Below are 22870 nucleotides of genomic sequence, written 5' to 3' on the forward strand. Positions count from 1 at the left end.
GAAGTTCGTCATGTTTGAGTCAATAGCAAGAGGTAAGTTTTTGTTTTGTTCTTAACTTTTTTTGCTTGTTTTGATTTCATTTTTGGAAGAAAGTTGAGGATTCCCACCCAACAATGCAAGTGCATATACATGCTTTCATCTTCCATGCCAATCCACACTTCACATTTTCCAAACTTCATTCTCCAACACATGCAATTACACACTCTACACCTGATTGCATATTTTACACAATGTAAAATAAGAAGTTTTCACCACATGCAATGACATCTAGAGAACCTGATTTTGGTAAAATATCGCATTTTTAAATGCCAAAACTCTCACTTTTGCACATTTCCATATGCATCCAACTTGTATTCTTGTCATTGAAAGCAAAAGCCTCATTTTCCTACATGCAATCCACAATCTTAAACCTGAAATTGGCCATTTTTGCCCAAAATACCAGCTGTCCTAAACATTTCCAGCCTTCCAAAGTGTTCAATACATATCTAATCCATACTTCGAACACTCATCCCTCATGGATTTAAACTCATTAGAAAATGTTTTCATCTTCATGTGCCAACGCAATTGCATGTAATTTGATTGCATGTCCTCATGACATTTAATCCGATAATTCTTCTCAACTAGTTTTACCGGGTCAAAGTGGTTGAGTTGCTCACACTTTTACCTCCTTTCTTTCACTTCTTTTCCTATACAAGAAGTGCTCCCCATTGTAAAAATCATCTTTTATTGTATGCAAGGAAGCTTTGCCAAACTATTGCAAGCATAACTTTGATTGTGTAGTACCAATTTGGAAGAAAAGTGAGTAAAAAGAAGCAATTGGATTCAAAGCTTTGACTGGAAGCAATTATGATAGCACAAATTGGAAGCTTTGAGTGTAATTTGTGTCTATTGTCTTTGATTCATGGTTTATTGTATGTTGAAGTAATAGAGCATAGTGATTGAGAAACAATCGGAGTTGAATCTTTGACTGGGAGCAATTGTGGTGATACATAGACTAGAAGCTTTGATTGTAACTTGTATTACCATCTCAAATTCACAAAAAATAGTTAGAATTTCCCTACTTCTGGAAGTCTTTACGCACCAATGGTAGAGGTTTTTCTTATAGAATAGATCAAATATAAAAATAAGTTATAGAATAGAAATCATCTACTTCTGGAAGTCTTTGTTCCCCAATGGTAGTGATTTTTTTGTACATTATACAAACAGGACTTAGAGGCAAACTGGTAAGCTTTTAATCAACCTTTGAGTTAGTGTTGGTTTATCGGTATCACTGTTTCCAGCTATTAAATAAAAGTGTAGTTTATAGATTTAATCTTGCCCATTACTTGCTCTACGGGTAAGTGGATTCTTTCTTGAAAGCTAAGAGGAAAAAATATTGTTCACACCCTGTTGGTTCCCAAAACCACAGATTGGAATCCTATGAGCCTTGTCTGCTCGATGTTGGGATATCCAACCGGTTGAGGCCAACTTGACGGGATTGATCGATGTGATCCAAATCCCCTACGCTTCCGGCTCTGCAAAACCGAAGCAGCTATACCTGATCCTGGACAACAACCTTAAATCCAAGGTGCTTAAAGCAAATTGGTTAGAATGGGAATACAACAAAAGCTTTCAAAACGGTAAGAATTATACAAAGCTTTTACCCTGCAAATTATGAACTGATAATAAATGATTGTATAAATGTGATAATGTTTTAAATAAAAAATTATTATAAATTAATGCAACAAATGAATATATTAATTCCTCAAAGGAAAGAAATGAAACAGTTGCTAGCATATGGATTATGAATCAAGAGTAAAAGACCAGTGCTTAATTGAATGGGCAATCAAAGTCAATATTATTAGTTGAAACGTACAACTTTATAAAATTCAATATATTTAAACTATAAATAGATTAATAATCTAGAGGTGACGGATCAATTATACAAACGCAATTTTAAACTAGTCCAAGATGCACTTTAACTCCTGTCATATGGAGACAAACTAGACATAAATATGAAAATAATTAAATATTTCACAATATTTATGCTTATCAAATTTAAAATTCAATAATGACCCAATCCACTTATCCGAATATTAAAATATTTATAGAAAATAAATAAAATATTTACAAACGACACAACTTAATAATAATTTAAAACTCCGAAATATAAAATAAATAATTATGCCAGAAATAAATCACAATAAAGACACTCCTTACAGATGATGAATTTATTGCGAATTTGAATACTGGAATCACATATAAATTTGCTCGGTAATCCAAAATCCTAGAGCTTTGTTCAATCACTCATTCCTTTACCAGTCAGGAAATATAATACATCATAAGTGCATCATAGTATATAAACTTTTAAAAAAAATATGAATTGTCCCTTGTTTGACTTTTACATCTTAAATTTATAATGGATGAAGGGGCATTGTTGACCATCGCACCCTTTTGTAACAAATAACTAATCACTTGCTTTTTATAAGCTTCAAATATAAACTTTACCCCATAATCAAATTTCTAATTAAAAAGACATATTACTACAAATCAGGCGGTGGAAGATTATAAACCAAAAAATATATTTGAATCCTTTGTATTGTTAGATGTATAGCCTGAGGATCATTCTCCAAATTTGCGTGGGGCTTTCCTCCATTAGGCGTGTCCCTTGAACTATGTATGGAGCAGAACTCTTCAATATTGCTGGGTACAGAAGACGGCTGACCACACAGGTCTTTCCATTCCATGCGTACATTTCCAAACCATTGCCGTGAATGAAGATTAAATTCAGCCTTTTGCTCTATGCTTTGCATTCGAGCCGGAACTCCTCCATATTGTTATTCATACTCCTGCATCAATTTGGTTGCTTGGTTCAAATTCTGTCTCTCCATGGTGATTCTTCATCCTGCAACAAACAGAGAAAAACGTTAGAGGCCAATGACTGATGACAAATAATTTTTTTCTCATACTCAAAAGGATTTGTGAGGTATTGAGACTTCTGGCGGCACTCATGACTTTGTGATTTTATCAGTCTCTTCAATTCCTTAGACTATCTTTCATCAGGCATACATTTATCATGGTTCAATTCTAACCTCCAATCTGAAGTGGCTCCTCTATCGTTATTCCTTCTACTTCTTGATTGGGAGTCTATGGCTTCCTATGCATATGTGATTCAAGCACATAAGACATCCGACTTTCTTCCAGCCAGGGACAATTATGTTGTGTGTGTATCTTCTTATGCCGCTAGTGCATGCTTTCTTTTCGTGACATTAATATCTGTCATTGGACATCCAGGGCCAAATTTCATTTACAGTCCTATTATTAATCACCTCCTTTATGTTCAAACAACCATTTTATATGAAAAGACAACTGTAGTTGTAGTTCATCTACTAGTTCCTTATTGCTCCCACATATAGACTCCATGTTCCAACATATAAATCACTGTATGTTACTTTTTTATTTCAACACTTGCCTGACTCAGAATAACTTGAAAATTTACATTTGCCGGTAAACTAGATGAATATCTTGAATATTTTAAATACTTCTGCTATGCATGTATATATCTGGAACTACTACTTGTTCACTATATTTGAAAGATCAATAGCAGATTGTATTTTTGTTTACCACATAGGACATTCGTTTAACTCCCTTCAATATTATTATTGCCTATCTATAATGCCCACTGTTTGTTTATTGTACTGCTGCATAAAAACAACAGATACTTCACCCTGAAGTCCACATATATTGCATAGCCTTTCCTTCACATGTCTGAATGTAAACTTCATGTCAGTTGATATCGCTCATTGCTCTTAAAATATTATCGCTGCTACAGTTCAATAGCTTTATCTGCACCCTCTGACCTTGGCAGGAGTAAATGAATAGCTCTGAGTCCTTAAACATATATTAGACTAGCATCAATCCAATTTGGGATATTTCTAAGACTCATTTGCACACCCCAGCCTTGTTGATATCACTGTCTTATATTGAATGCTGCCACTAATTTCATCTGAACATTTCTTGGAATCTGGACTGCACAATATTGACAACTATAGCTCTTTTCTCATCAAATTTGAATTACGCAGTTCTATGTTTGAAATGTCTTCATACACATAGCCCCTCAATATTTGTTTGATTACTGTTGTTTGGCAGAGTGTAGGCATAAGCTATAACTCTTAGGCATGGAAGAATAATATTCTCAACAATTGCTGGGTGGCTGGTACCAACCTTATGAGATGAAAATTATAAATGTAATACAAGTCTGATTCCTGAAGTTCATCTGGACTGAGCAGGTCTTTGAAAGCAATTGCAATTTCTCTCGTACACAAGCAATATTGAACAATGGTATTCCAGACAATACATTAGTTAATTCTGCAACTGCATTTGTATAATCTCTCGAGAAAGGACAGAGCACAGATTTTGCCGCAGCAGCTATCTATGTTATGCGCCCTGTATTTAACACAGGTCATATTTGATTGACTCTGTTTTAAAAGATCCATCACTATTTGACCCAGTTCTGCCTCTAATCTACTTTCCTGAGCTGTCTTAATGAGTAGTTTGACTTCATTCCTTGTTTTTGGAATTTTTTCATTTATGAGTTCCATCAATTATGTCTTATATTGAACTTTTGTTGCAATAACCAAGCCATTTGTGAAACTTATAAACAATATTGGAACCAATTTCTTCCTACAGGCAATGTATTAGATTTCTTCAGGAAACCCCAAGAGTGACATACATAACTTCCTCTTTCACACCTCTAATAAGAAAATGGCATCAATGAAAATACTTTAAGTTTCCAACATTATATATAAATGGAGGCCTTAAAATTTGCAAAAAATTGGGCTCCATCACACCCCTTGCAAAATCTCTCAACTTCTAGCTTACCTTGAGTTGATCCAAGGAACGGTGAGAAGGGGGAGTCTTCCCTGTAAGGTAGGAGAGACTTTGTCTCATATGCTGGGGCTGGTCTTCCTGTTTTGCGACTGAATTTTAACAAACTGCCGGTTGCAAAATATCCACCCAAAAAACCTTGAATTATTGCAGGCATAGAAAATGAAGTTACAACAGTTGATGAATGTCTTTCTGACCAGGTTGTTGTCCTAACTTTTAATTGTAAATGATGCAAAAAAGATGACATTGAGGGAGCTGATTTTGAGAACTAACCAGAAAATCTGTCGCAATGTCCTGAATCTGAGTTACATACTTTGAAGAATACATTTAATGTCATGGAAGATATGATTGTTGTAGCCTCAATACAGTTTGATAGTGTTTACAAGATCATTAAGATCTCTTTTGGAAGGCCAAGATTGTGGGGAGACGAAAATGAATGGAAGAAGAATCTTCTCTAGCAGATTGCAAATATTTAAAGAAGCTTTGGGGTCAATAAAATCAATTTATTTGCAATTACTTTCAGACAGTTCATATATTCAAGATTGCTGGAGTGTATTCTGATGCATTGAAAGGAAAAGAGGAGGTTAATAAGCTCCTTGGAGTTGAGGTTTATAAGGGTGCCATGGTGAATAGTCAAATGGCTCTTCAAGAATCATAAAACAGCTTCTTGTTGCTAGATAGTTCAGGAGGGAGGGAGGGAGTGAGGGAGAGAGAGGGAGAGAAAGAGAGAGTTGCACTGGTTGGTAGGGGTTGTTGAAAACTTGAAAGCATATTGAAGTTAGTAAAATGTGTCCACATATGCACTAAACTGATTTGATTACTGCACTTCCATTTTATGGATATTGGTCAGTTGCTTGAATTATAAATTGATCAACTATGAAGGTTGCAGCAGGCATGGATCAATCTATAAATCATTCAAATAATTAGATAGACTGGTCTTGTGTTTTGGTTTATTTTAGTTGTGAGAATGTTGTATTGCTGAAATAATATTTAAAAAAGTTGTATGTTTATGGATGCACAATATCTTTTAGTTTAGCAAGACATCATAATTTGATTACCATTTGCAAGTATTTTATATGGATTCTAGAGCTGTCTATGGAAAGCTTTTAGTATTTTGGGTACAAATTCCAGCTTGGATCAATCCTTCATCATTCTTTGAAAAACAAATTTTTGTACTAGAAGTATTTACATTATTTGCAGATTTACACTCAATTGTTTCACAAAATGTAACCTTTCTTAAGGATTGAAACTATTTGAGATAATACCTAGAGTTGGTTGTTATAATGAAGTGACCGCTTTCCATATCATAGTGTCACTAATGGAATTTCTTAAGATCCTACACAATTTACTCCAATATCCTAGTTATCATCATATTAGATCTTCGTTAGTTTATTTGTTGGATCCTATTTTTATTTGAGTACATTTTCTACCTTTGAAGGTCTATATTGGGATTGGGTAAAGTAGTTTTCTGTAATGTCCCCTGACTTTAATCTCTTGAAGTTTGAAATTATCTACTATATCTTCAATGGTAAGAGACTTCTTCCTATAATTATAGAAAATATTTGTATTATGCATCCAAGTCTTATTCGTGTGTTTTCTTAAGTTCCGGTGATATGCTAACAAGATTACACCTGATGTAGTTTGAATATCTCTAATTAGACCATCACAATTTGTTTGGCCTTCTACCTTATGTAATTATTCGCTAAATGTCAAGAGTTGGCTTCATCTCTATTGTTACTGCTGTGTAGTCTTTCCTTGTCTTACTCAGAAGATAACACTAATTTTGCAATGGCCAGCTTGAGCGTGTGTCCTGTCTTATTCCAAGGACTTTTTCGCTTTGGCGATACCTCTCGTTTTTATCGGTGCTATTTGTTGTGTTCAACATGAATATCTTCCTCTTAGCTATCCGATCTCCATTGTTTCAAGCTTTCATAAGGACGATACTAGCATTGCTTACGATGTTGATTTCTGGTGTTATTTGATGATGACTGGAATCCGCATGTTCGCTAATCTCTCATGCTCACTATTCTCCCAATTTCACTATATTGGTGACTACTTATAATCCATCATTGCCTACTAGAATGCTTCCATTTATTTATGTTCTCTCCCACCCTATGACCAACTCAATCTAAACTTAATCATATATTTGATTTACAAGTCTACGTAGGTAATGTCTAAGTGCAACGTTGAGATATGTTTCTATATGATTAGTTTATATTTTCTTCTTCATTATATCTGATGTATCAATCGCTGACTTAGCAGTATTCGATTTTTTTGTTTCTCAAGTGGATTGTTATTTTACTTTGTAGAGTGCTCAATGTTTGCCCTGTATGTGTTATTCCAGTGCTCGATGTCTGCCTTGTATGTGTTATTACATTATGAAATCTCACTGTATCCTGTCACCTGATCCTCTGATTGTTTCATAGTCCCTATATCCCGGTGGTTGGTCTTGAACTTTAGACAGGGTCAGATTGGAGTTAATTCTGGTATTCAGCGGGGCCTTTTCTTCTTTGGATGATGGTGACGCCGAATTGGATTCAATCTGCTATGTTAGGATTGGATCGGTTCTCGTTTGCCACGATTTCCTTGGTGTCTACCTGACTCAATCATTTTTCCTCTATCTCTGTCGTGTGTCTCCTAATCTTTGCTACGGATGATATAGGCAACATCCCTTCTTCTCCTCCCCTCCATTCTTCATATCCTCTGATATCCTTGAGTGAATATATATTGTTCTAGTTGCCCGAATATATCTAAGTACTTTCGTAATGAGGTGATTGATAATTCCTTCAACATGGAATATCACTTCTTTTTTTCTTGAATTCGTCTAGCCCCAACTCAGTTGCTCTTGGTGTCTTCCACCACTGTTTCTTCGTCCTTTTTTCCTTCTCCCCATTCTTTCGTTACCTGACCCAACATACATATTGGTCAAACTCTCTTGTGACGGGTCATGCCATTTGGCATAAGCAATGCATAAGACAAGTATATGTCAATTGTTTGGTATTGGATTATTTTTTATTATTGTTATTATGACTATTATATTTTAAATTGTATTTACTAATGGAACTAATGATATTATCTATCTTTGAATAATTTTCTATTTTAATATTATGATCTATTTAATAATATTATTATTTGTTTGAATATTTTACTTATAAATTTATAATCATTGATAATCTTTATGTTGATAAATATATTCATTATTTATCAACTAATTATTTAGTATAGATGATATTATAATATATAATTATATTATTATTTATATAATTATATAATTTACATTTTTTCTTTTGAATCGATAAACAACCGAAGCCTAGATTAATTATTGTTATTTATTATAATTAATTACTTTTATGTGTTAAGCGAATTTGAACCCAAGACCTCCCACATGAGAGGCTCACAAGTTACCGTTGTGTTGTAGGCTCTTGCCTAATTATATAATTTAAATATTACCACTATATCAATTGATATAATATAATATTATATCAATTTGATATCTTGTTGATAATAGTTAATATAATATTTATTTATTTATTATTATATAATATTACTTGTTAAATTTAGCCTTTGAAATGGGAACATTACATTTTCCACTTTGGCATTGACATAATTTTGCTTGGTTTGGCTTGATTGTTTCTTTGATTTCTTGTAATGTGAATTGTATGGTTGTCTACCGATATCTTTTAACTATTTCCATTGCTATTATCTAATTATTTTCTTTCACATTGCTGACACTAGGACCCCGTGATTGTAATATCTCTTGTAGAATATTTTCTCCATATTTTTATACTAAATGATCAACAGAAATTTAACAACAATTTGAATGCAATTGATTTCAATTAATCCAAAAAATTATATTGAAAAGCATAAAATATTAGACTGGACTAGATATTCTGAAATGAAATATAAATATTGCCTTTAAATCTTTAGTTGAGAAACAACAAAATATCCAAGTGTAGCCACAAAACTTATGGTCAGGTTGGATAAATAGAAGTATTAATTTGAAGCACAAAGTGAGTAACTCGAGTGATATCTCATACTGATACAAGCAATGGGTTTTCATTCTCAAACCTGCTGAAAGCCTAAGGTTCCCAATATTTTCCAAGAGAAACAAAAACCTAAATCCAAGCATGCTGAAAATGACCTTCTCCATGTTTTTATACATATCTCTGACTCTTTGTATTCCCTCCACCTATCTCTTGGAATTCCTTTCTATCTCTCTTTATTATTCCCCTCATTTAAATTAAAATGACTATTACTTTTCATTAAGCTTCAATAAAGTCATTTTAAGACTTTATTAACTTGCTATTTAATTTGATATGATTTGACAACTGTAAAACTAAATTATTTGATTGATTGCTAGTGTCCTCCAAAAGGGACATTACAACCTTCTTAGAGATTTCTTCTCCGCAAGCAATTGTGAATTTGCATACAACACTAGGATCCCATGTCAATTTCAAAAACATTTCTTCACTAATCCGTTGCACCACTCTGAAAATAAAAGTAGTATGCTTTAAGTTGTGAAGCAAGTCATCATGATCCATAAGAAACAAAGCACTGATCCTATCAATACTCGGATCCCAAACCAATCTATCCATCCAACCATGGGAGTAGAAATAGTTGTCTATCATTGTACAATCTTTCTTTAACATCCATATGAATAAGTAGACCATCCAAAAGATGTAAAAGGAACTCCAAAATACATACTGATCGATTCATTAGGCCACCAAGTGCCATTGGTATAACATAAGTCACAAGGATGATGTTGAAGGTGTCATAGTACCCATGTATTGGGGAAATATCCGTCTCATATACAATAACTAACAAGTGTTCATATCTCCACAAACTCTTACCTACTTCACTAGCTCTTGTAGAACAAGTCAAATCTTCAAGTACAATGGAAACCCATATAGGACAACCACCAAAAGCTGAAATATCTTTGAAGATCACATTGCCAAACAATAAATAAAGAACTAACATGTCATAAGAAATCAATGACAAATCAAAGGATGAATTGTAGTTGCCTTCATTACTCATCAAAGACTGCTCGAGGATTTTTTTGTCTTGCATTTTGTCACCACAAAATGTTGGTAACAACACGAAACTTTTCCAAGCTAGTTTCACATTTCTCTAAGCTTGAATTTGATATTTAATTGTTTAATGTGAATCGATTGATCCATTTCAATTCAAATATCAAATATTTTTACTGAAGGCCTTCGTCAAGTCTTTTCCGTTTTGCTTTCTGTTGAGCCTTTGCTTGATTTTTGAAGCCTTCATAGTCCGTTCTTTGCTTTTGAGTTTGTGTTTTCTTGTTTTTAGCGCTTTCGTTTTGCTCATGTCATGCCTTTTGTTTTTCCCTTCGATTCAGCCTAACATAGAGGTCAATCAGAGTTGTTGGTCAAAAGATATGTCCATTTTAGTGCTTCAAAAGTGGACATTTTAGGTGCAACAACACGAATTAAAAATATGATGTTATATTTTCAATTTGACATTTACTTTTTGAAAAATATAACATTATACTCACTTTTTGTTATGTTTTTAAGTTACTTTTACTTCAAATTTATAACTTAAAGTGACTATAGTGCACTTTATGTTATAATTTTAAGTTGAGTTACTTTTTAATTTTTCACTTATAACTATATAGTTTCATTTTAAATTTTTGGTTTTAAAAATCAAATACTTATTTAAATGTTACTTTAAAATGATGTTTATGTATTATATTTCATAATATGATATATAAATATTATTTTTGACCCATCTTGTAACATTTTTATAATTTTAAGTGAGTTAAATGACTTAAAGACTTCGTAAGTGGAGATTTTATATGCAATAACATGTAAAATCCATCGAAAGTGGACTTTTTACATGTCATTGCGTATAAACTTTACTTTGGTGGACATTTTTGATGTCATTACATCAAAAGCTCACCATAAGTGGACCTTTTTGATGCTATGACATGAAAAGTGATGTTTTCATGCTTATGCATTTAAAAGTGAGATGCATTTTAAAATATGCATTCCCCTCCAAAAAGGTCCTATTTTCACTTGATGCATATTTTAAAACATGCATTGCACCTAAAAAGGTCCGATTTGGAAGGAAAGCACGCTTTAAAATATGCTATGCATCCCAAAAAGTCCGATTTTGAGAGGAAATCATGCATTTGACCTCCAAGAACCCGATTTTGCCCATAACTTGAGATTTCCTTGGTGGAATTGTATGAAATCTTCTCCATTCAAGACGCTTTTCCTTGGCAATGATTTTCTTTGCATCAGGAATGGATTTAGCATGTGAAAATTGTTTTTGGAGATCAATCCTAGGGCTCTTTTTTGAAGAAAAACTCCAAATTCTTTCATTTTTGCTTATAAGTTGAGTTTTTCTCTATGGATTTGCATGGGATTTGTTCCATTTGAAATGTTTTTGGATGGCAATGAGTTTCCTTGCTTCTAAAATGGATTCATTTGCCTCAAAAACGTTTTTGAAACTTTCATGATGGATCACGTTTTTGGAGAAATATGCAAAAAAATCCATTTTTAGTGCATGTTTTTCTTCCCAACCAAATCGTTTTGGCATCTTTTGGGGATTACATTGCATTGGAGTTCACATTTTGAAGTTTAATGATCAAAATGTTTTGATCTTGCAACATGAAGAAAAATGTTTTTTTACCAAAAACATGTTGCAAGCTTAAATCTTCAAAAATGTTGGAATATGGAGAGTTTTTAGGGCATGTTTTGGCATCTTCTAACAATTTCTCCTTGTTTGCTGCCCTCTCTCATTCGAATTTGCAAAGTTGGAAAAGGTCTTACCTTTTTTGAAGAATTTTTCAAACATTGGAGCATCTTTTTCCTTCATATTTGGCACTTAATCTTCATGTAAGTAGATTTCTTCCTTGTTGCAATTTAATTCATACTTATCTTGCTGATTTTATGCATTAAATTACTAGATGGTTGCCATTTGTGAAAATCTTTGCCATGGAAAGTGCATTTTTCCTTTAAAGATGAAGTTTTCATTTATTTTCATGTTTTTGGTTCTTTTCCGAGTCCCAATTTCGAATTTGAGCTTTGAAGTACATTGCATCTTGGCATGTTTTGAGTTATTTTCGAAGGTACATTGTTTTTATTGTGTTTTGTGTTTTGTGATTGCTTGCCGGTTTTCTCAACTTGGAGAAATTACAAGTATTTTCCCAAAAACTTGTTTTTACTTCATTACACCACATTCTGTTTCCATGTCACAACACTTCATCTCTCACTGAACGAAATGCAATTACATGTTTTTCATCTTATTCACCATCAGCACATGCATGTAATCCCATTTTCCGCTTCCATTTTCATCCATCTCACTTTTCATTCCTCATTACATGTTGCATATACATGTAATCCATTTTTTGTACAATGACATCTTGAAAGCCCAAGTCACTTTTTGAAAATCAGCAATCTCCATTTGCACACATTCCCATGTGCCAAACACTTTACTTCAAAAAAAAAAAGAAGAAGAAGGTAAAGGTGCTGATGGAAAGTTGTTCTGAGTTTACATCCAAATATCGTCAAGAAGGTTTTCGAAGTGTCAAAGACTCAAGTTTGTGCTGATCTACAAAGGAGATTTCATGACAACTTGAGCGAGGAAAGTTGGATGACATCAAGTTTCCACATGACAACAGACAGTTCCTCACAATTAGAGGTTATCAAAAGTCGTAACACCATGGTTATTAAGGTGAATGCAGCGGCACAAAATATAGGAACTCCCAATCATGTTATCACTGGAGATAGCATCGCCAAGTACAAGGTCTTTCAGAACAAGGCCCTTCAGAATTGTTTCCTTCTCTTCTGTCTTCTTTCTTCTTCTTTCATGTTTTTAGTTAAAGAGGATGTATTACATGAAGATGTGTAATTACATGTAATGCAAGTTACATCTGTATGTAAATGATGTAATGCAAGTTGCACGTGCAATTGCATGTAACCTTATATTTTCTTTTCTAGTTACACTAGGTCAAAGTTGGTTGAGTTGCTCCCGCTTTTTTCTCAACTCCCGTGCCTATATAACAGAGTACCCCCTCATTGTAAAAATCATCTTTTGTTGTATGCAAGAAAGCTCTACCACATTTGTGCAAGCATAACTTTGATTGTGTAGTATGAATTTGGGAGAAAAGTGAATAAAAGAAGTGATTGGATTCAAAGCTTTCATTGGAAGCAATTGTGATACAGCAAATTAGAAGCTTTGACTATAATTTGTGTCTATTGTCTTCGTTCATGTTATTATTGTGTGTTCAATAAAAGAGCATAGTGATTTAAGAAGCAATCGGAGCGGAGGCTTTGATTGGGAGCAGTTGTGGAAATATGTAGCTAGAAGCTTTGTCTATAGCTTATACTTCTTTCTTAATTCGCAAAATAGTTAAGTTATTCTTACTTTTAGGAGTCTTTGTGCGCTAATTGTAAAGCTTTTCCATATAAAAGTACGATCGGACTTAGAGCCAAACCAGTACATTTTCAGCTAGCCTTTGACTTAGTGAAAGTTTATTGGTATCACTGTTTCCAGCTCTTGATAGAAGTGTAGTTAGCGATTCACCTTGCCCATTACTTGCTCCATGAGTAAGTGGATTTTTTCTTGAAAGATAAGAAGAAAGGATATTGGTAACACCTTTTTTATAAAATCTCTCGACTTTTTGCTTACCTTGAGTTGATCCAAGGAACGGTAAGAAGGGGGAGCCTTCCCTTTAAGGTAGGAGAGACTTTGTCTCACACACTGTGGTTGGTCATCCTATTTTGCGACTAGATTTTTACCCAAAATTGTCAGTTGCAAAATATCCACCCAACAGTTTTCTAATTCACTACTATTGAAATCCTCTGGTAACTGCAAGATAGATCTTACCTATGATGAACAACTCTGCATTTTTGGTTCGCTTGATGTCCTTTGTTGTTCATGTTGCTGCATTGCATCATCTCTATTATTCTTTTCTCCTGTTGTACTTGAAGATGTGTGATTCAAAAAGTTCAATATGTTATGGAGATGTCATAACATTTTCCTTATGCCTATTTGTGCATATAATACTTAGTACTTATTTGGTTCAGTTGCTTTTCCATCAAGTTAGTATGATTGTGTTCCTTCTTGTAGCATTCTCCGTGAAATAAATTTCAAGTAAAACTGTATAAAAGCGATTAAAATTAATAATTAGTAAATTATTGGGTTACTCTGGGATGTGTCCTCGACTTTTTTTTCACCCTTCCCAGTCCTAGAGACATTTTTGGGACTTGGGGATGGCCAGGAAATTCCCCCTCCTCCCTATCTCCCTTTTTGGAAATACACTAGGGATGTCTTGTAAACTTGTAGATGTCACCCAGGAAAACTAGGGATGTTCGAATGTCTCAAGCATAGTTGGCACACTCGTCGATTCCTCTGCGAGTAGCAGGTAATCGCCAAGTTTTCTCGGCCGACGAGTATTTGGCAGGAAAACTCGCCATTTTAAAAATTTGGCCCCTCTAAAAAAGTGGCAGACTAATTGCCGATTTTTTGGTGAGTTTTTACGAAACAATCACGAGTTTTAAAGGAAAACTCAATTGCACGTTAGCAGGAGCGATATAGGCCAGAAAAGTTCGTTTTTGCAACACCAATTTTCTATAATGCGATCACAGGCTTGAAGAGACGAGAGAAGAAGGGTTCCAAGGTATTCTTAGGTGATTGCAAGCAATTCAAAGTGGATTAGATGCATCTTCTCATTGAAATTTGCAAAAAAATGTATTTTGAATTAAATTTTAGCGATTTTTTTAGGTTCCCAAGTTTTCCTGAGTTTTTTTTTTAAATGGCCGATTTTTTCCCGATTAAAATTTTAGGGGGCTTGGTGAGTTGTTGCTGAGTCCAAGTTTTTCAACTATGGTGTCAGGTACAGCCAAGAATGCTGCAGTTGACCCTGGACCATCTGGGGATGGCCATCCATCCCTAAGTTAATGGACATCAAAACACAAAAATAAAAAACAATTAAAAAATGTGGTTTACTTCTTTGGGGTCATTTTATTGGACTCGCCTTCCTCCTTTCCTTACAAAGCCAAAAACTTGGCTTTTATTTGCACATGGTGATTTCATTGGTCATGCACAAGTTTTTCATTTTTCTCTCTTATGGCAGCAGTAACAAGGGTTTGAAGGTTGAGTTTGAGCGCAAGAAGGGCCTTTTGGAGTGATTTTGTCATCTTAGAAAGCAAGAGATTGAGAGGTGAGTTTATTCATGGTTCCATGCTTGCATTTTGCATTTTTTTCCAAATTTTTAGCTAAAAGTAGTCTGATTTTTAATATATTTTTAAATTTTTGTGTTGTTTCAGTTCAACTTCTTTCTTCAATCTCTTAAAAACACAAAAACCAAAATGAGCAGCAACAAGAGTAGTTGTAGCTAGTAGTGGGCAGCCACAATCTGAGACTCAACCTGAGACTAAATCATGAACAATTATGCAAAGGGTCCTTTCAACAGAAAAAAGGCTTTTCTCCATTATGTCACACCTAGGGGTCAAAAGAAAAAAAAATTATAGGAGGGACTAACGTATGGTATTGTCATGTTTGTCTAGATGATTTTAGGGGCAGCTATACAAGGGTTAAGTCTCATTTTTTGAGTATTACATGTCTTGGGGTTATAGCTTGTCCAAACTTAATCGAAGATGAGAGATTAGAGTGTCATAGATTGCATAATGAGACTGAAATTGGGAGACAAGGTTTGACAAGTCTAACACCTACTCACTCAAGTGTACAATCATTAGGCCATTCTCACCCACTATTGGTGCTAGTAGCATTGGAACAAGAGGAAAGAGGTAGATGGGTGACAAGGGAAAATCAATTGAAGCTATGTTTAGTGCACATCAACGGGAAGCTATAGAGGCATCCATTGCTAGATTTTTTTCTTTTCATTTTGTCCCATTTCATGTACCCATCACATGTGTGAAAACAACAAGGAAGCAGAGTGACCCCAAAAGGTTTAGATCAGCATTGAAGAAGATAAGAATCCAATAGGGTGGCTCCATTATAATGATCCCCAAGCTTGCAAGGAGTTGGAATCAGCTATGGATAATGGTAAAGGATACGCCGGCCTCTTAGTTGGTGACTTGGAAGTTGTTATTAACAAGCATTTTGACGTTTCTAATGAAGAAAATGAATCTCTCTATGATTATGAACCATTTAAGAACGATGACCTTATAGAAGATGGGGTTATGCAATTTTAGGTGGAGGAGAATATTGCAGCAAATGACAAAATTACTTCCAACCAAAGGACTGTGCAAACTTGCACACATGAGCGAAATCATTGTGATGACACTATAGAGGTTGGTTAGAAAGATCAATCTAAAATCTTGTTTAGATGAGGAATTTGGAGCATATAGTTCGGAGGATAACCTAAAGGTCTCAAATGAAAGGATTGTTGCTGCCCTGGTACATTTTGATAATACCCATAGAGGCCTTGAAGAAATGTTGTGGGAGGTGCAAATCGAGGAAAGTAAAAGGGGGATAAAGAAATGAATTTAATAGTGCGTACCTTCACATTCCAAAAAGGGCATTGGAAAGAATGAAATATGATTACTTGAATTTGCTCAAAGATAGATATATGGCCATGAAACATGCGGTAGATAAAGAGGAGGATGACGTACTAATCCTTACAACAGACTGAAAATCAGATTTCTATGTCAGTCACTCACAAGGAAGATGATCATAATTTAAAGGCCAAGGAGATTAAACAACTTGTTGAAGGAATCAACACCATTTGGTGAAGATGAAATTGGTCATTTCATTTCCACCTCTCCTATTCCAATGAGTCATATTATGCTAATAATAATGAAAAGGACTAACAAGAAGTTAGATTAAAACATTCTGACTTATAAAATAGTAGCTGTATGGCTTTACATTATCATAAGGTACCAATGTTTTCTGATAAGGTTGGGAACGAATCAAGTGATACCAATTTTTAAATTTCATTCGGCGATGGTCATTTCTTTGGTAAAGAGAATGATTTGATCAATCACTTTGGTAGTGGATTGGAAAGTCTAGAGTTAGCTTTGGCGAGCATCGAAGGTTCCCACCGCTCAACTATAGCCTTAATACTAGGTTCTTATGACATGATAATAGTCTAATTATTGATTGGTGATTTTATCTTTATGCCTACTTTAGTTGTCAGTGGTTGTTGAACTTGGTCTACTATTATATTTTCAAAATTGACATGGTCTACACAGAGCATTGAGTTGTATGCAAATTTGAGGAGTCATCTCTACTAAAGGCATATCCCATATGAGATGTTTACCTTTCATGCTCAAAGGCACAACAACATCATTGTTGATGATTCAAGTTATGGAAGCGATATTGGGAGATCTGATGAGTTGATTTTCATGCATATCAGGAGTGTGTTTGGCATCTACTTGTTTAGTTGGCTGATTCAGGAATTTGGTGGATTGTTAGATATCTATTTCTACGCCCAAGATCAATTTGATAGGCTAGTTTGGGATCCAAGAGTTGACGAGATAAATGTTTTGCACCTCATGGATTATGTTGATATATTGTGTGGATTATGTTGATATACTACACAATTTGTGATTTGATGCAATTATGATTATAGTAACGCAACCTATAGTTGTAGTGGTGTTTCGTAGATTGACATGAGATCCAGAGATTTTACTAATAGATGAGCTTCGCCCTTAATCTTGATTCCACAGTATGACACATCTTGATTACATAGTTATAGATCTGAGCTTTGGAGCAACGTGTAGATGGATATGGGACTCTGGTATTGGTTTGCAAACTTATGATTGCTTGAGGGAAATCAATCTCAAGGAGGGAGGATTTAAAGCGACTTAAATGGAGTTAAAGGGAGATTATTTAAAGGCATTTTAATATTAAAAGGGAGATCAAAAGGTGACGAAAGGGGAAGAAGACAAAAGACAAAAGGAGGAATGTGAAGAATCACCTACTTGAGCTTAAAGAAGGGAGAGGAACTCAATTGCAGCTATGTTTGGTTATTGGATTTCATAGCAGTTTTCTCTTGGAGAAACTTGGAAGTGACCAGCTTTCATTTCCAAACCTGAGAACGAAGACCTTCATACTCTTCTCAACAAATCAGATGCAAAACTAGTTCATTATTGGGGATGAACTCGTAATGGAGTACAGATTGAAATCACAGGTTCATTTCTATGCATTTTTTCACTCTGACTCTTGTTGTTGTTTGTAAGTTTGGAATCTATATCATGTTGTATTGCTGGTTTATAACGCAATAACAATTTTTGTGTATTTTATAAGAGTATGTTTTGTTTAATATTGCTAGTGTTTATTACATAAAATTATCTATTATATTTCATAAAGTATTGATGAAGAAATTTGGGAAAATATCCATCTGGGGTAATACATTATGATAAGGTATGCGTTAATGTTTGAAAATGATAAATTATTCAAAGGAAGCCACTATAATATGAAGAGTTCAACTATTTGAGATATTAATATTTGATACCACCAACCCTTAGGCTGTCAAATGTAAGAGAGGATGACTTTTCCTGCATTTTGTGATTTTCTTCCTTGGCAGAAGACACCTGTACTATCCCACAAATTGGCAAGAAAGTAGGCTTTGATACCAATGTACTATCCCCCTAGGATATTTCTCTACATTTTTTAAACCAAATGATCAACAAAATTTCACAACAATTTGCACGCAGTAAATTTCAATAAATCGAACAAATCATATTGAAAATCATAAAATATCAGGCTAGACTAGAGATTTTGAAATGAAATATGAATTTTGCCTTTAAATCTTCAGTTGAGAAACAAAAAAATAAATTAATTATGGCCATAAAACTTACAGTTAGGTTGCATAACCAAAGTATGAATTTGAAGCACAAAGTGACACACTTGAATGATATCTTCATTAGACAATGGGTTTCCGTCCGCTGCCTATAAGTTTGAAGGTTTCTATCCTCACACTTGTTGAAAACCAAAGCTTCCCCGATTCTCCAAGAGAAACCAAAATATAAAACCGAGCATGCTGAAAATGAGCTTTTGCATGTACTTTAATACCACATTACTGTGACTTTTCGTATTCCCTCTATGTGTCTCTTGGAATTCCCTTTTTGTCTCTTTTTTATTCCTTTCTCTTAAATTAAAATGACAATTTATTTATTAAATTCCAATGAAGTCATTTCAATACATTATTAAGTTGTCGTTTAATTTGATATGATTTGACAACTTTAAAACTTAATTATATGATTGATTTCTAATGTCCCTAAAAATGGGACGTTACAATGATTAGACAGAGATGGAATTTGAGTGATCACAAAAAATTTGTATGGATTTGAGCGAAGACCCTAAAGTAGTTATTATAGTGGTATTAGAACTGGTGATCTTGCTAGTTTACTTAGTTGATGCATTGTTGTAGATAATATGTTTTGAATGTAAGCATTTAGTGTTTGTATGCTAGTTTTAGAGGTTGTGTGCTCTATCATAAAAAATGTTATTTCTAGAAGAGATGAAAAAAGTATGGGATCCGGAAAAATGAATTTATCTTGAGAAAGAATGCAAAATATGAAGGGTGAGTTTCATTGATCTATTATTTGGGATATATGATGAACAACAAAACTCTTGTTGATGTGATATTTTGCATGCTATTGCCGTCCTTTGATCCATATCATCATGTGCTGATTTGGAAGAATGTGCACTATCTTTATGTTTTCATTTCTAAATCCAAACTTGTGCCTTTGTATCTTCATCGCTCCTTTGTTCAAATCAACTCGCTGGCTAAACTTTTTAGCATTCTAAAATTGCACTTCTTAGGATTGTTTAACTGGCCTTCACTAGCCAATTTATTTGTTTGCAGCTCCAAATCAGAGCCACCATAGTTTAGGACTCATCTTTAACTTAAAATATTGCAACCATGATCAATCTACAAGAATTAGATAGCTAAAATCATGGGCGTTGATATGACATCTTTACTTCTGGAACAGAAATAATAATGATGAATCTTGACAATCAATAGCAAATGGTTATCAAGCTGTATGAATATTAGCTTTTGGATTGGGTACAACACTCTAGTATTAATTGGACGAAAATCCTAAGCTATATATATATATATATATCCTCATCATTTTTCTTTGTTAATCTAAGGGCCTATTTGGTTGCAGGCATAGGAATTGGGAATTATAAGAAAAAATTTGAATGGGAATGGAAATGGGGAATGGGAATAGGAAATTACAATCCAATTCCTTTAATCTCTTTTTTGGTTGCACAAACTTGAATTGAACATAATTTATAGAGGGTTTTAGTATCTGCAGTTTTTCAGCTTATCTATTCAATTTTCTAGCCTGTAGACAAAAACCTGGAGAGCATCTACAACTTCCCGGCGAAGCCCGTGATTCGCCGGAGAAAAGAAGAGTTGAACACCTGCTCCTCCTCTCAAAGAAAACCAACAAGTTCTGGAAATCCAGGGCCTCCGGCACCAGTGGGGCTGTGCATGTGAATCCATTTGAAAGTAGACGTAATAGAAGAAAACAAAGATGGAAAGAAGAATGCCCAGAAACAATGCTCCCCCCATCAAAAGATATTCGTTCCATTCATTGTCTTCTTCAGTTGGAGGGCTAAAAATATATGTTTTCTTGGTATTCCTCGTCACTCATAATTTTCGTGTCCTCCATTTCGTAGAGCTGTGTAAAAACCGAAATTGCTGTTATTTTTGCAAGAGGAATATATATATTCTTTCAGTATCATCAGTTTGAAAATGGTCATGATTTTTCATTTTGGGGAGCTTCAACAGGAAGTTATAATGAAGCAGATCTGAAAACATTTTCAAATAAGAAAAATTTAAAATGGGAATGGGAATAGCAATTCCAATTACAAGTATTTTGGAGAATGGACAAATGCTCATTTTGGGGCAAAATGGGAATACGTATTCCTATTCCCAACTCTGATTTGGTGCACCAAACAGAGAATTAAAAATGAATTCTAATTTTCTATTCCTATTCTGATTGTATTCCAGCAACCAAACGGGCCCTAAGAGAAAGAGGCTTCACTCAATCCTCTTTTGCATTGTCATTGGGAGCTGTATGCGTGAATACATCTTGTGTATTTCTACCCCATCATTTATATTTTGTATTTGAATTAATTTATGCTATTGGGTATGGTTCTTTCTTTTTTCTCATTGGAACCTTGCGATCTTCTTCTCCAACAAATATACCATTCATATTAAATTCTAGAGTACTACTATTGTGTTATTCAAGTGGCCAAAATTAATTAAGTTAATAAAACCCAACTTGCCAACATAAAAAAATCAATTAATTAAATTTCAACTTCTATCCTTTATGTACAAATTCTTATGGACACTAACAATCTGAACTTTGGAACAAACCTTTCAACTAAACACTGTTTCCTTTGAAACATGTTAATGGAAAGAATGTTGACAAATATCTATGTGACCTAGAGAAGATTTAATGAAGGATGAAATCCTTGTATACAAATAATATGAGTGAGAAGTTTTCTCTTTATGGAGTAATCTCTATATTGTTTTAAATTAATGAGAATTTTTTTTTTCTCAAGGAGTCTCACATAATTCATTCTGTAATGGTTCTTAATTGCAAGATATGCTGTAATTTACTACTATTATCTACTTTTGTAGGGATGTTTCATCATGGAGATGGTACGGTAACAGAACAGAGATATTACATGGCTTTATTGAGTCTTGCACATCAACAAAATATTGGTACATTTAAGGTATGCATTTCTCTAGTGCTAAATTCAAGGTTAGTATTCAGTTATCAACATATGTAAATGAAAAGTTAATTAAATTGTTAAACTGATATAAGTAGAGAAATGAAACCATTTAGTTAGCACCTCTTCTGATTACAAACTAGGAAGTCAAACTAACATGATTAATTATTTTTATATGTAATGCTAGCATGCTATTAAAGATAAGTTTTAGATGTTAGAGATCGTACACTAGGAAATGATTTAGAAAGATAGGCTTAGCATACATGCATTCCTTGGCAATCACCAAGGTTTTGTATATTGAAGTTTGAACTATTCCTCTCTACCATAATTTTGGTCCATCAAAAACATCCCATGTAAGCCCACATTCTCTATGGGTAGTTGATCCATATGGATTAGGGTAGTAAAAGATGAATAGTAAGTTGAGTTTATGAAATAGTTAGATAGGAGAAGAGTATGATAGAAGAAAAAACTTGCAGAGAGAAAACAAACTTTTCCTCATTTTGGGTCAAATTCATGCTTGCGGATTGACTTAGGTTGAATGCATAAACATAGAAATGAGCCCCAAGTATAAAAAAAGCTTAATATTGAAACAATGTGACATTCTTTAAACTTCTAGTTATTAGGGGACTCTTCTGGGGCCAATATGAACAATCTTGCATCCCCAACAACTAGAACTAGAGGTGTAGGGTATGTGTTTGAGCATGAGAGGTTTGATCTACGTGTTGTATTTGAGGATAATTAGAGAAATCAAGTTCACACTTGCAGAAGCTTGGTAGAGTAGCAAAGGAACAACTATTGTTGAACCCACTTCTTGTAGTTGTTCCTTCATTGACAACATCGAAATTAGTATGGATGATGCAAAGCATTTCAAGGTAGTAGGTGCTTTGGTTAGGTTGTAGATATTTTCAGGACACCACGGTCAATTGTGTCAATTTGGTCATGCAAAATATTATCACTTAAAGTGGATAAAAAATGTATACACCATAGATGAGGAGACTCAAATGCTGGTAACATATCATCTTGCCACTAGGCATGTTTAGGATCTCTCCAATTTGAAATTATTGAAGGCAAATTTACAACATTATCTAGGGATGCATCTCTAGGCCTAAAAATATGTTCTTTTCTTGGGGACGACTCAAGGACATCCCTGGGTCATCCCAAATTCACCTGAAAATTGGGAGAAACCTCCTTGGAAGCAATGGATGATGTAGATTGCTGCCATGGATGTCCAATCCTCTCAAGAGCAATAGGGGATATTTGGGATGTCCTCAAAACCCAAACTTAAAAGGAAAACATCTCAAGTGAAAGTAAA

The 22870-nt window shown here is 34.2% G+C and overlaps 1 protein-coding gene and 1 long non-coding RNA gene across 4 annotated transcripts in view; one reads left to right on the forward strand and one right to left on the reverse strand.

The window, feature by feature from the left end:
- Positions 1-22870, reverse strand: part of LOC149534953 (uncharacterized) — a 228990-nt gene that overhangs the window by 135379 nt on the left and 70741 nt on the right. The gene's annotated exons all lie outside the window — the stretch shown is intronic.
- LOC149534954 (uncharacterized) overlaps positions 1-22870 on the forward strand; it is a 213763-nt gene that overhangs the window by 121067 nt on the left and 69826 nt on the right. For 2 of the 3 annotated variants that reach the window (XM_089804695.1, XM_089804696.1), the window contains exon 15: positions 21467-21561. The exons of the other annotated variant lie outside the window; for it this stretch is intronic. In XM_089804695.1, the coding sequence (XP_089660821.1) occupies positions 21467-21561 (95 nt within the window). The remainder of the gene's footprint in view (positions 1-21466; positions 21562-22870) is intronic. 3 annotated transcript variants of the gene reach the window in all.

Source organism: Cupressus sempervirens, chromosome 10, assembly GCF_028749045.1.
Source record: "Cupressus sempervirens isolate cs-2001-9-10 chromosome 10, ASM2874904v1, whole genome shotgun sequence".
In the NCBI taxonomy this organism is placed as follows: domain Eukaryota; kingdom Viridiplantae; phylum Streptophyta; class Pinopsida; order Cupressales; family Cupressaceae; genus Cupressus; species Cupressus sempervirens.